This window comes from Salvia hispanica, chromosome 2 (assembly GCF_023119035.1).
Source record: "Salvia hispanica cultivar TCC Black 2014 chromosome 2, UniMelb_Shisp_WGS_1.0, whole genome shotgun sequence".
Taxonomy (NCBI): Eukaryota; Viridiplantae; Streptophyta; class Magnoliopsida; order Lamiales; family Lamiaceae; genus Salvia; species Salvia hispanica.
The window spans coordinates 20,203,986-20,218,302 of NC_062966.1; the positions used below are offsets into that span (position 1 = coordinate 20,203,986).

The 14,317-nt window shown below is 34.5% G+C and overlaps 3 protein-coding genes across 3 annotated transcripts; all 3 read left to right on the forward strand.

Annotated features, from left to right (window-relative positions):
* The first annotated feature begins 3,173 nt into the window (after positions 1 to 3,173).
* Positions 3,174 to 7,580, forward strand: LOC125204286 (phosphate transporter PHO1 homolog 1-like). The gene is made up of 13 exons (XM_048102890.1): positions 3,174 to 3,635; positions 3,732 to 4,035; positions 4,119 to 4,509; positions 4,618 to 4,666; positions 4,747 to 4,818; positions 5,087 to 5,216; positions 5,706 to 5,826; positions 5,915 to 6,164; positions 6,256 to 6,405; positions 6,484 to 6,636; positions 6,729 to 7,007; positions 7,095 to 7,231; positions 7,329 to 7,580. The coding sequence occupies exons 1-13, from the start codon at positions 3,411 to 3,413 to the stop codon at positions 7,417 to 7,419; spliced, it is 2,352 nt and encodes a 783-aa protein (XP_047958847.1). The 5' UTR covers positions 3,174 to 3,410; the 3' UTR covers positions 7,420 to 7,580.
* A 1,707-nt stretch (positions 7,581 to 9,287) lies between these two features.
* On the forward strand, positions 9,288 to 9,848 carry LOC125206436 (dirigent protein 22-like). The gene has a single exon (XM_048105691.1). The coding sequence runs from the start codon at positions 9,288 to 9,290 to the stop codon at positions 9,846 to 9,848; it is 561 nt and encodes a 186-aa protein (XP_047961648.1).
* Positions 9,849 to 10,804: 956 nt separating this feature from the next.
* Positions 10,805 to 11,952, forward strand: LOC125204715 (protein MIZU-KUSSEI 1-like). The gene has a single exon (XM_048103430.1). The coding sequence runs from the start codon at positions 11,051 to 11,053 to the stop codon at positions 11,795 to 11,797; it is 747 nt and encodes a 248-aa protein (XP_047959387.1). The 5' UTR covers positions 10,805 to 11,050; the 3' UTR covers positions 11,798 to 11,952.
* Positions 11,953 to 14,317: the final 2,365 nt, after the last annotated feature.

Genomic DNA, 14,317 nt, shown 5'->3' on the forward strand with positions numbered 1-14,317 from the left:
ATATTGCATGTTGGCCACTATTTCATTTATTTGCATTATTATGATGAATCATGTCATCATGGCCACTATTTGAATGCATAATACAAAAGAATTTAGAATTACGCAAGAATTTTTACCGAATAGTTGTAAGCAGCATATATGCCTGAATGAATTACTAGATTTTGTGCATTGTATGATAATACTACTAATAATTATTAGGAATAATTTATAAAAAAACTTTTTAACTTCAGCATGTCTCAATAACTTTTGAAACTATAATATAAAGAGTGAACTACAAAATTATTCTAAACAATATGGTCTGCACATTTTCTATAAAACTTATATCATCAGAATTTCTAGACTAGCTACTTAAATTTAAAAAAAAAAAAAAAACCTAAAATAATGCAAAAGTATCTCAAATCATGTATTTGAGGTACTTTTGTATTACTATCAATACATGATGAATATGAAATCAAACTTAATGTGAAAAAATCAAATATAATGTGAATATAAAACCATAACTTGTTATTACTACCATTGAAGAAATTTGATGCCACAATTTCCTGCTCATATGTACTTCATCGATCGAATTTGATTGCTTTTAGAGGATGAAACAAACGCACCATGTTTGCTGCAGGCGATGCACCTTACTATTGTTCATGTTATTTCTCTGAGATAAATATGCATATATACAGGGAGATGAATATATAACTAAAGTTACTATCAAGAATCCAAGATTATGACGAAAAAAAATAACTAAATTTTAATGCATATTCAAATAATCAATTGTACAGAAGTCTATTTTTTATCACAAGCATATCATTTCTAGTTCATACAAATACGAATGTCATTTTAAAATTGTTTTAGTTCATATTATGCAAACTATCATAACCCTATATATATTGGGCTTTTACTTAATCACAATAATAGTTACTAATTAAAACATGTATCTTTGAAATATGAATAGTAATAAAAAGATCAAACACAAAATAATAAAGGAATATGAAACGAAAAATAAAAATAACAATAACAAATCAATAAAAAGAAAAAATTAAGAAATGAGCAAAAGAATTATATACAATCTTCAGTTTAAGATGGATATTGCATATTTTATGATGAACAATATAATATAATTATTAAGTAACTAATAGAATAATGCTCAAGCGTATTTATTTTTTTTCAGAAATATAATGCTGACTTGATCGCAAAAAAACGTTACTAATGTTTCTTATCATGATTTTGCTTATATTATTATTATATGTATAATGTAGGAGTATATAATTAGTATAAATGTAGTAGGAGTACAATATAGATTATGCCAAGATTAATACTGAGAAAAGCAATTAATTAGGTATGCAAAAGTATGAGATAATTCTTCAATTAAAGTGGGATATTCTGAATTGATAATAATATTTTACCAATAATATAGGGGCATTTGCATGGAATCCTAATCCAGAATCATATGCTTAATATTGTTGACACGAGGAAGCTCAATGCACACATGGAGTATATATAACATCTCAGTATATTATATTTCGTCGTGGCATGAAGAATATTTTTATTAATTAATTATATACATCTAAGTATCTAACCATAGTTAGGAATAAATTAATTGTATTGCTATGTTTACTGTGGTTAAATATTCCGAAATTAGGGGAGGGTAAAAACGTAAAAGCCTAGGAGGCGAAGGGGCGGAATAAGTTTGGGCCCTGCTTACGTGGGCCGTGGGCGCAGTGCGCACCCACCAAAAGTTGACATCCTACTCAGACCATGATTCGCATAACTTTGTCATTGCATGTTTGGACTCAAAACTTAAAAAGCCTTAACTTTCGGGGTCTTTTTGTAATTCCCTTTTTTCTCTTTCCTTTTATTCGCAAATGCCATTGTACCAAACTTAGGCCACACAAAAACGAGATCAAGTTTTATGTTTCGTTCTTCATATTCAATTTATATCTTATTTCGTGTTTATAGATTTTCGTAATCATCATGCATTTTTCTGTATAAGATTCTTTATTTTTTGTAAGAACTTCACACGTATTCCACACAACGCACATTACCTTATTAAATTGTGGAATAAAAAAATAAACTTTATAATATAAACAATCAAAAGTAATATTAGACCTTCAACTATATAGTCTATATTGCATATATTGATTTGATTCTACGAGGGTTGTCAGGTTGTGTAACTAAGTTTATACTCACCTCACCCCAATAAATATGAAATATTTGGTTTTCGCCACGAGATTTTATGCAATGTTAATTTGTGAGTTAATGAAAAAAGAGTAAAGTGAGGGTGAGAGTGAGGAAAAAGTAAAGAGGTTAGATGATTTGTTTCTATTTTAGAAAACATTTCATTTTTAATGGGACAACAAAAAAACGTTTCATTTTTAATGGGACAATAAGAAAAAAGAAAACGTTTCATTTTTAATGGGATATAAGGAATACTAAAATAATGCATGTGTGGTCACACGTGTGATGAAAAGAAACAAGAAAAACAAGTTGGTCGCGCGTATCTTGAAGTCATCACCTCTGCAAAAATGGCGCTTTCAATTATCCACATATGTAACATCATTGCTATTGCAATTCCTTCTCAAGGGACAGAATAAATGGGTTCAGATTTTTTTTTATTTTAATTATAAGTGGAATTTTTTCATGTGAATAATTTGGTGGAATAGGTGGAATGAGTATTATTATACATAGGATAAGAATATAACTAATTCTCATTGTACTAACAGCATCTGTCACAAACAAGATTCTCAACTATTGCACTAATGTTACTATATATTGCATCTTTTTTAGTTTTAGCGTTTTTGAATTTGGACAAGAATGCAATGTCATTCTAATCTTTTCTTACATAAGAAAGGAAACCTTTTTCCTAAGTGAAAGTGGAGATTATTGCAAAGCTATCTCTCTTATTTTTTGTTATCTTCAATTTAGTGGATATCAGGCTGGTCTAATTAGAGGCATCCTTCGTGTGATTACAAATGATTTGACCAATAATCTTTCATTCCATAACAAGGAAATTATTGACCAAATGAACACAATCCAAATCCCAATTTTGCCCTCCACTCCATGCAGCCCCCATGCACATGCACAGGGACATGATAGGAAATTAGGAATTCCCATTACTACAAGGCACAACTTTAAATTCAGACCTCTTCAATAAAGGCTTTCATGCAGAAGGTTGTCTTAGAACCAAAAAATAAAAGAAAAAAGAAGCAGCAGTTTGGCAAGTCTGCTGCTGCAAAAGATTATAGTGGAATGAGCATAGGATAAAGATGCAAAGGATGTAAGAGAATGTGCTGTCGAGCATCCGCATCAATCAAAATTCCCTTCCTTCTCCATAAATAACACGATTTTAGTGCTCAATAGATATAACATTAGGCCATTTTTTTTCTTAATTTTTTTAAGTAGAAGTTATAAGCTTTGAGATGGTGAAGTTTTCAAAGCAGTTTGAAGGGCAATTAGTCCCTGAATGGAAAGAGGCCTTTGTGGATTATTGCAAGCTGAAGAAGGAGATCAAGAAAATCCATTTCCTAAACAATCTTGACACAAACAGCAAGCAACCCAAGGCCTCTTTTCCCCACACAATCATCTCGTCTTTGAGAAAATACGCGTTTCTTGAGCATAACCAGAGAGATCATGGGGTCATTCATGTATTTCCCCAGCCTCCATTTCAGTCAAAAAAAATTAGTATATTTCTGTCAATCTCACTGCATTGAATGTGAAATGTGTCGCGTCTCAATTTTCAGGTTCACCGGAAGCTTGCAGCATCGGATAGCAAGGGGGACATGTATGAGACAGAGCTGCTCGAACAGTTTGCTGATACTGATGCTGCAGTGGAGTTCTTTGCATGTTTGGATCATCAGCTTAACAAAGTGAACCAATTTTTTAGGACAAAGGAAAAGGAGTTTCTTGAGAGGGGTGATTCTTTGAGGAATCAAATGGAGATTCTCATTGAACTCAAAACCATGCTACAACAAAAGCGCGGTAAAGGCCCTTCTTCTGCAGAGGAATCTAAAGAGGATGATTCTGTTTCAGGCACCATATCATGTGGTAATCATCAGACAACTCTCTTTACCACATTCTTGATTATTTTTTAAGAATGATGATGTTGATTTTGTTGCGTTTGGCTGTAGATGAAGAGGTGTCAGAGCAAGGTTTGGAGAATTCTAGTGATGAAGTAGACAAACTTGGAGCTGAATTCTCGGACTCTCCGAGGTCAGGTGAAGTAGGGAAGCCATGTAAACTCAAGAAAAAGGACAGAAAAATGAGGTCTTTTTCAGACAGAACTGTGAGCTGCCGTGGAAAGAATCTGCGAATCCACATCCCTCTAACAAATCCAACACGCACGTTCTCAGCTATCTCGTACCTTCTCTGGGATGATTTGGTAAATCAGTCCTCCAAAAAATGTGGTGTGGACGGAAATAAGTTGCACATTAACAAAAAAAAGTTGCATCATGCAGAAAAAATGATCAGAGGAGCCTTCATTGAGCTCTATAAAGGATTAGGATACCTCAAAACCTATAGGTATAATTAACCATCTTTGGTAGTAGTATTACTTAAAATTTGTTTCTACTATTACACTTATAAAAAGAGAAAACTGTTGTGAAACATATCTTGTTTGTGACATTTCAGGAATTTGAACATGCTTGCGTTTGTAAAGATTTTAAAGAAATTCGACAAAGTAAGTATTTTAGCCAGTAGACGCGCATTATTTCCTTCGTTTAATCAGTATGGCCAACACTAGTTTTATGTGTTTCTCAGGTGACAAATAAACAAGTTCTCCCAATTTACCTAAAAGTGGTTGAGAGCTCTTATTTTAACAGCTCAGACAAGGTAAATCTCTAATCCTAAAAGTTGCAATATCTGGTAAAATATCGAGTGAACATAAACAACAATAACTTTTTATTCATAACTGGAAGATGATTGGATGTGTGAGTTGATAATTTTGGACAGTACCAAGTGTAATATGTTAGTTGAGGGCCTTTTATGTGTTTGTGTGTGTGTGCCTAGATTCCCATTTCATGTTGTCTGAGATATTCTTGTCTCACACTACAGCCAAAATCTGTCTGAAATCTAAACTAAGCTTCCACTAATATGACAGGTTTTAAAGCTAGCAGATGAAGTAGAGGAGCTTTTTGTGAAATATTTTGCTGATGATAACAAAAGAAAGGCCATGAAATACCTTAAACCGGCTCAGAAAGAAGAGTCGCATTCTGTCACATTTTTCATCGGTGAGTTTCTAGCAATACTCTACACCTAATGGAGAACAAACAAGAAATTGAAAAGATGAAGAAATGCAAGATAATGTTTAAAACTAATGGTTTCCTTTTATTTAAGTACTTTTTGTAGTGGAGATCTATCTTTAAGTAACAGCCGTTTTTCGTTTCAAAATTAAAGATTGATACATAAAATTTGTGACTATCAGACAAATTGATGACCATGAACCAGACATTGAATCCTCAATAAAAAATAATCATATAGGGTCCACTCTTTGGCAGTGGACAATAAAGAAAAGGTCATTTGAAGAAGCCATTATTGATTGAATGAAAAAAAAAATATAGAAACTGTATGTGTTGCTATGGACAGATAACAGCAGAGTTCCATACTCTCTCTGTTCCTCAAAATTTGAAATGATAGTAATGAAAATCTAAGATAACATGATCTATGTCAAGAATATCAATATTGTAACTGATCTTTTGATTGTTCCTTTCACAAACCAGGGCTTTTCACTGGTTGTTTTATCGCGCTTTTTGTGGGATACATTATCATGGCACATATTACTGGGATGTATCGACCTCAATCCGATGCTATGTACATGGAAACAGTGTATCCAGTCCTTAGGCAAGTGATGAAAAAAAATCACTAATTTTGATTCATTACCAACTCAACTAATAAGAGATAACTGAACATTCAAATCTGATCTTTGCAGCATATTTAGCCTCCTGTTCCTTCATTTATTCCTCTACGGATGCAACATGGTCATGTGGAGAAAGACACGTATAAACTACAACTTCATCTTTGAACAGCCACAGACGAAAGAACTGAAGCACAACGACGTGTTCTTGATCTGCACAACATCAATGGCTGCTGTGATAGGTGTCATGTTTGTTCATCTCTCCCTTGTATCTAAAGGCTACTCATACGCTCAAGTTCAAGCCATTCCCGGCCTTCTGCTTCTGGTAACTTCTAGAACATCACAGTCAAATACCATGACGAAATTTTCCATTTTCTTTAAGTACTAATTATAGAAAATCATCTCATCTGGTGCAGGCATTCATCATAGTTTTAGTTTGCCCCTTGAACATAATGTACAAGTCAAGCCGCTACTGTTTCCTTTCTGTGATAAGAAACATCGTTTTATCGCCTCTCTACAAGGTTGTGATGCTGGACTTTTACATGGCAGATCAACTCTGCAGCCAGGTATAATTAGTACACATTACACCTTTCGAAACAAGAATTCTACACACTAAACATGGTACAATCCGTTCATTTCCTCAGGTACCGATGCTCAGAGATTTGGAAAACATCGCGTGCTACTACATAACAGGGAGCTACAAAACTCAAGACTACCAATACTGCATGAGAACCACCTACTACAGAGACCTCGCCTACGCGGTTTCATTCCTACCATACTACTGGAGAGCAATGCAGGTCCAGGCCTAATCCATCTTTCTCCAGCAAAAAAAACTAAACAAGAATCATACCAAAAACTCACTAAATCCCTTTTTTTATTGGTTTGGCAGTGTGCAAGAAGATGGTTCGACGAGGGGCACACAAGCCACCTGGTGAACCTAGGCAAATATGTGTCTGCAATGGTGGCTGCAGGAGCCAAAGTGGCGTACGAGAAGGAGAAGAGCGCGGGGTGGCTCTGCCTCGTTGTGGTGGTGTCAAGCGTTGCAACACTCTACCAACTGTATTGGGATTTTGTCAAAGATTGGGGCTTGCTGCAGCTCAACTCAAAGAATCCATGGCTCAGAGATGAACTCATGCTTAGGAAAAAGTTCATCTACTATATCTCAATGGTATATGCCTCTTCATCACAAGATTAACACCAACAAAAAATGATAATCTTTTCTTGACAAAATATGCATGTTTATTGATGAATGTAGGGATTGAACCTCATTTTGCGGCTAGCATGGCTGCAATCGGTGTTTCATTACAATTTTGGGAGAGTAGACTACAGAGTAACCATGCTGTTTTTAGCAGCACTTGAGGTTGTAAGAAGAGGGCAATGGAATTTTTACAGGTACAGAAATATCATCAAGATTTATCAATACATAAATGTATCAAGATTGTTACATATTTTGTGAAAAGAAATGATTGTTGTTGTGTTGAATTTTCAGATTGGAGAATGAGCATCTGAATAATGCAGGCAAATTTAGAGCGGTGAAGACAGTGCCACTTCCATTCCATGAAGTGGATGATCAAGATTGAATATTAGCTTATATTCCTACATTCTTAATTATCCAACTAGAAAAATCAGAATAAAACTTTCTTGCAAGTTGATGATGATTGATGAAGAATATTGTCTCAACTGTATTTCTTTTCTACTGTTGGATTATATTGAATAAATTTATACCTATAATTTTAGAGGATTTCGAACCTTATTAATCAACACGGTAATTATTTTCATATTTCGTTATGATATGTGTAACGTGTTCAATATTCTTGCCATTTTGCCAACTCCTTACATATGTCATAATTCGGAAATATAATGAGTATTTCTAACAAATAAAATAGAGTACTAAAACACCAAGCCCATTTCCCACTCTTCAGTTCAGGCCTATTTTACCGAATTCTTTGTTTTTTTTATCAATAGACAACAAGTACAGAAATACAAAGTCCAAAAAAACTATAAAAGCAAAATGGATATACGAGCAAAAATACAACACACAAGCAAACACACAAGTTTAAAACAAATCATCATTAAAACGGAACATCCGTCATCCACAAACCTGAAAAACCACTACTTACCGAGAATTGAAGGGAAAATACGGAAAATCGCCTTTACTTTATCTAGCAAGAAGATAATTGTCTTTGCAATTATGTTGGACCATCTTCTAATTATAGATAAACCCTCTCACACTTGTCCGGTAAATATGAAAATTTCAGACACCTTCTTTTAATCCATATCTCAAGCTTTCAAGTAATGCCATTTTTCTCGACACGTCAGTTTGCTACCTTTTCTTCCGAATATTACTTTATTTATGAGTGTCATTAGATGAACCATTTCACATACGTACATTTCTTTGATGTTATGGGTGTTTAAGAGTATTAATTGATTAATGTGTGTACTAAAGAGTCTAATATTATTGGATGTATTAAAAGGCAAAAGAAATATAATGTGATATTTTTAAGAGAGAAAAAGATAGTAATGAATATATTAAATGGAGAGAGAAAAGTGTTCAAAGTTGTTTTATTATTTCTAAAATAGTAATCCCTCCGTTCCATAGTAATAGAGACATTTCATTTTGCGCACTCGTTTTGAAAAAATAATTATAAATAGTTAAAATTGAGAAAAAGTAAAGTAAGAGAGAGAATATTGTAGGTAAGACTCTCCTCTACATTATTTTTTCTCTTACTTACTCTCTCTCCACTTTAACTATTTATTATCATTTTTTTAAAATGAGTGTATAAAATGAAATGCCTCTGTTACTGTGGAACCGGGGAGTGCTAACGAATAACAACGTTATTTTGTAACTAGGTGGGTTTTAATATTTGGGCCCGAAAATTCGTCGGAAATAAACTATTTATATTTGACCGGAGTCAACATAATCTACAATTGCACGTTACGATAATTAATGATCATCTAATCAAAATTGATAATACTACTATTTTCACCAATTTTCCAATTTTTTAAAATCATTTATGTACCAATCAAAATCAATCCATATTCAGCCTTACAAAGGCATCGTTTGTTCCAAAAGAAATTTACGATTCAAATCACACGCACACACACATCTTTGAATTTGGGCACAATCATAATCTAAAAGTATGTTTTCGATGTACTCGGTACCTCCTAATTTATTACACGCTTGGAATAAAATCCAACTAAATATTTGACCAAGTAATATAAATACGAACTTAAAGATGCTATAACAAGTCCAACTGCCGAACATCTTATAAGTTAAAATGCAATCTTACATTATTTCAGCTAATTTATCGAATTAAAATAGAATGTTTGTACGTGCAGGCGAGATCAACCGATTCAGCATCTTTGAATGGTTCTAAACCCTCCTCTATGTAACCCCCAAATTCACAAAAAATATTATACATGTTCATTTATCACCTACACAAGAGAGATGGATAAATTTTGCACAATTCTACTTATTTCTTCATTTTTCATAGCAAGCACACATGCTACATCGAGCAAAGAGGCCGAAAAATGGTTCAAAAACATGCCTCATCGCAAAGAAAAATTCGTAAAACTCCATTTCTACATCCAGGACGCCCTAGGCGGGCCCAACGCCACCATTTGGGAGGTGGCGCGGGCTCAAGTGACGGCCAACTCACCTACTTCATTTGGGCAAGTTAGAGTTTTGGATGACTTGATAACATCTGAGCCCGACCATAACTCAAAGAAGCTGGGACGGGCACAGGGACTCATCGCATCTTCAGGCCTCCGCGAATCGTCTCTCACCATGAACATCAATTTTGTGTTCATGACGGGCCCGTACAATGGTAGCACGCTTTGTATTGCTGGCTCGAACCCTATCGAGAGGCTTAATCGGGAACTGCCAGTTATTGGTGGCACCGGAATTTTTCGGATGGCTAGAGGATTTTCCATCTCTAACACTTATTCGTATGATCCTATCAAAGATTTAGGGGTTTTGGAGTACACGGTTTATGTTTCTTACTTTTAGAGTTTTTATGTAAGAAAGAAGTGTGATTTAATTCATTATTTATAATTTTTGTACTACTAGTATGTATTATGCGTAAGTTATGTTTTGATTAATTTGTGGGATTTAAGGTATTTATGTTTATGTATGATTGTATGAGGAAACAGGGTTATATGTTTCTAATTGATCTTGAGTTATTAAAGATTTCTAGCAGCTACACTACATTGTGATTTAAAGATTTCATGTAGTTTTTCTACGTGGGGTATAATTTGAAAATAAATTTTAATATTTTATTTGCTCTCGCTAGTAGGTATATACAATTTACATTGTTATACGAACGTAGAATACTATGAAACTAGTTCGGCTAATAAAGGCCCATTAAACGGCCCAATGTGGCCATAAACAGCACATGTTCTATTTCAATAAGTTACTACTTCTAACATCTAAACTATTCTATTAGGAGTAGTATTTAATCGTTTTATTTTACTTTCGCATAAAGAATATAATCCTAATTCTATCTTCCAAAATTGTTCTACATTTAATTGTCAATAAATTTCACTTTATATAATAAAAGATTGAATTTGATGGACAAATGACTAATTAATAAATACTAGTATACGTTAAAAACTGGACTAATTTTGTCAAGTCTAAAGTTGTAACAGATCCCAAGGTTTGTTCTGCAACATTCTAAATTCCAATATCAACTTTATTTAAAAGAAGACAGCCGGCGGTGGTGGCCGTGGCCGCAGTAGTCATGAATAAGCGTGCAGTTGATGGCGGAACAACACACAATATGTTTTAGGAGAGTGCAGTCAGCAGTGGTCCAATTGCTTTACTCACTTGTCTCACTCTCCCCTACCTCTCCACAGTCACAACAAAATTGCATCAGACACTAAAAACCAAATAGTATTATTCAAGATTTATAAATTCTCGTCTCTTCACCTTACCATTATTACTTAATTATCCTTTTCTTCACCACTGTCTAGTGTGTTTTGTTTTCTGAATACATTCTCATGTTTTCCTGATCCAGCTTGGTGGGGCTGAGATTACCTTCTTTTTGTCAGAATTCATTCTCCCACCATCAAAAATCAAATATATAAACCCATAAATTATTAGTACTTCAATACACATTCTTCCTTTTTTCCATTTTACCAAGCTCACTTTCAACACAAAAAGAACCCATCTTTTCCTTTATAATTGTTTAACTGGTTGCTTTTAGCTAGTAGATGAAGCCAATCATGGCTAAAACCCCTCAAGACTCACTCTCTTCCTCCCGCAGATACTTCCACTGGACAAACAAAGCCTCCCAAGACGAAGACACCGAAATGGAAGAAATCTTGAATTTCACCCACAAATCCAAATCCAAACCCAAATCAGAAAACCCCAAGATTTTCCCAATTCACCAATCCCCACCCACCGCCACCGCCACCGCCGCGAGAGCGAATTACCGGAAAAGGGTATCAGTCAAGCTGCGGGCCGCCCTCGCATTCGGCCGGGCCCGGACGCCGTTTTTCGTGGGAACCCTCTTCGGGCAGCGGCGCGGCCACGTCCGGTTCGCGTTCCAGGCGGATTTCAAGGCGGCGCCGGCGTTCCTGGTGGAGCTGGCGACGCCGACGAGCGCGCTGGTGAAGGAGATGTCGTCGGGCCTGGTGAGGATCGCGCTGGAGTGCGAGAAGCGGCAGCAGCAGGAGAAGAAGCTGCTTCTGGAAGAGCCCCTCTGGCGCACCGACTGCAACGGCAAGAAGTGCGGCTACGCCATGCGCCGCGACTGCGGGCCCGACGACTGGAAGCTGCTCAACGCCGTCGGCCCGGTCTCCATGGGCGCCGGCGTGCTCCCCGGCGACGGCGAGGTCATGTACATGAGAGCCAAATTCGAGAGGGTCGTCGGCTCCAGAGACTCTGAAGCTTTCTACATGATGAATCCGGATAGAAATGGAGGCCCTGAGCTCAGCATTTATTTACTCAGAGTTTGAGCATTTTCTTACCAATATGTAATGCCATTTTAGTTTTATTTTACTTTGTTTAAACATAGTGACGAATGGAGTGGTGAGATTGGTATAGTTAAGTTGTGAATATGTTGCTGTTTTTTGTCAATGGAAGAAGAAGCCATGACCGATTTCTAGTTTTTTGTCTGAGTTTTTTAGATGAGGAATTTTGTCGAACACTTTGCATGCGTTTCTAATTTTGGATTAGTAAGGACAAGAGTGAACAATGATTTTTAAGGAAAAAAGAAGATGAAATGGCAATGATTAGGCATGATTTGGAGTCAGGGTAATGGTGACACACGTGAAGGAATGGATCAAATATGTTTCTTCAATTCTAAGTTTAGTCACCACTTTAATTATCATAGATCATGATGTATATTCAATTTTATCTTTCTTAAAAAATATTCTTACTAAGCAATTCAAACATCACCTTAAGATGTTATATAGGGTTATAACGGTTTAAGTGCGTGACAATTTGGGTTTGGAATTTATGAATTTGAAAATTTATTACTCCATCAGTTAAAAAAAATAGAGCAATTTGTGTATGACACGAGTTTTAATATAGAATTTGTAAAGCTAGAGAGAAAGGAAAAAAATAAGAGAGAAAGAGAAAAAGTAAGTGAGAAGTAATGTTAGTGAAATGATACGTACGATTATTATTTATTGAAAACTTTTCATAAATAAATGTGCTCTATTTTTTATGAATTGGATAAAAATGGTAATTGTGCTTTATTTTTTGTTGATCAAGAGAGTATTATTCTTGGTTGAAATTTAAAAAAAAAGGGACAAGTAACCTTCTTATCTGTCTCTCTCCAATGCAGGAAATGCTCACGAATGATGGTACTAATAATTAGTGATCGACACCATAAATTAGGGTCTTATAATTTAACCGAGTCATACAGACATTATAATACTTGCATTTAGTATTTTTTATGATATTTTTATAATTTAGTGAGTATAATTATTTAAAAGTCATATCTGTATAAATAGGTCAAAGTTATTTAAATTTAGCTTTACTCATAGTATAATTATTGCTAAAATTATTTGAAAGTTGTGTTGTTGGTAGTGTTATTTATCATGAAGTTTCTTCCCTATATTAATGAGTAATTGACTCCTGGCTCATATTAGTATACATATATCCTTTTAATTTATATGCAGAGATGATAATATATACTCATAATCATGTTATTACGGGATACTATTTTTTCTAAAAGGATTAAATTAAGTGGCGTTTGATTGTCATTGCTAATAATCATGAGACTATCCATCTAGGATTAAGTTGTAGGGTTCAATCTTATGAATCAAATATGATACATATTTAATCATGAGATTTAATCTTGTCAACACCCCCTAATTAACTAATTAGTAAAACTTAATCGATTTTTACTTCAACTAAAATTAGAATGCATAGTCCTTGAAAAAAAGTAGGAGTACTAGTACTCCACTTGTTTTCTTGCCTTAAATTCCACACAATTCCCAATTTCAAGAAATTAAACAAATATTATAAGCACGCGGATCTTTAAAGTGGAATGTAGAAAATCAAATCAAGCCCGGCGGCTGCATATTAAACGTTCGATTTTTATAATGATCTCTCAAACAATTCTCGATTATTTAGAATGAGAGGGAGATTACTTTTGCCTTGTGTTTGATAGTCACAATTCATATGGCAGAATCTGAAACATGAAACAAATTGTCAATTAGTATAATTGCTTGTTTTTGTCATGTAGTAATAATTTAAGGCAGCGAATGTATATCAGCGATTGTTGGTTGCAGCACTGGCAATTCTGCCTATTTGGATCCACTATTTTAGTCAAGTCTTATTTTCTTTCTTATTTTTATTGCACCACTCCAACACTACTTTTTCTTTAATTTTTTTTTTTTAAGTTTTTGAGTCTTTTTATGCAACAAAGTCTGAAATTTTATCTTTACACAGCGATCATACCCTACTCTTGTGTCTTGCCTTCTCCATTTTCGTGATTTATCATATCTCAGTTTCAAAATTTATGATTTGGATGTGTACCTATTAACCTATAAGTATGATTTGTTACAAAGTTAAATCCTAGTATAGTAGTATTTGATATAGAAACTACTGTAAAAGTTATGTTATGACGGCTTTTAACACACATGATTTTGCAATTTTTTTCCTCTAGTGGCGTCCTATAAATATGCCTCGTACGTTTTGTAACCGTAGTGTTCATTGAATGAAAAATCATAAAAGCACCAATAGGATGTGATCAAACGAGAACTCTAAATATTGTACAAACTCAAAACTATGATCTGGACCATTGAAAAATGTCAACAGATCACAAAAAAGCATCAATAGGAAAATGTCAACAGAATTTCAACGGTAGTCAATGATTGATGTTGTGTTGATATTGTGTTGACATTAAAATCTTAAAATTTTACACTGTGTTGATATTGTATTGAAACTGTGTTGAAGCTGTGTTGAAGAGTTTTAAATTTGTACAATATATAAGTTTGCATTTTATCACTACCCAGCACCAATAT

Bases quoted from the DNA above. Each gene is read 5' to 3' on its own strand.
- LOC125204715 (XM_048103430.1), top strand. From the start codon at position 11,051: ATGAAGCCAATCATGGCTAAAACCCCTCAAGACTCACTCTCTTCCTCC.
- LOC125206436 (XM_048105691.1), top strand. From the start codon at position 9,288: ATGGATAAATTTTGCACAATTCTACTTATTTCTTCATTTTTCATAGCA.
- LOC125204286 (XM_048102890.1), top strand. From the start codon at position 3,411: ATGGTGAAGTTTTCAAAGCAGTTTGAAGGGCAATTAGTCCCTGAATGG. The intron at 5,217-5,705 runs GTGAGTTTCTAG...TTCACAAACCAG, and splicing joins TTCTGTCACATTTTTCATCG to GGCTTTTCACTGGTTGTTTT. The intron at 6,406-6,483 runs GTATAATTAGTA...TCATTTCCTCAG, and splicing joins CAGATCAACTCTGCAGCCAG to GTACCGATGCTCAGAGATTT.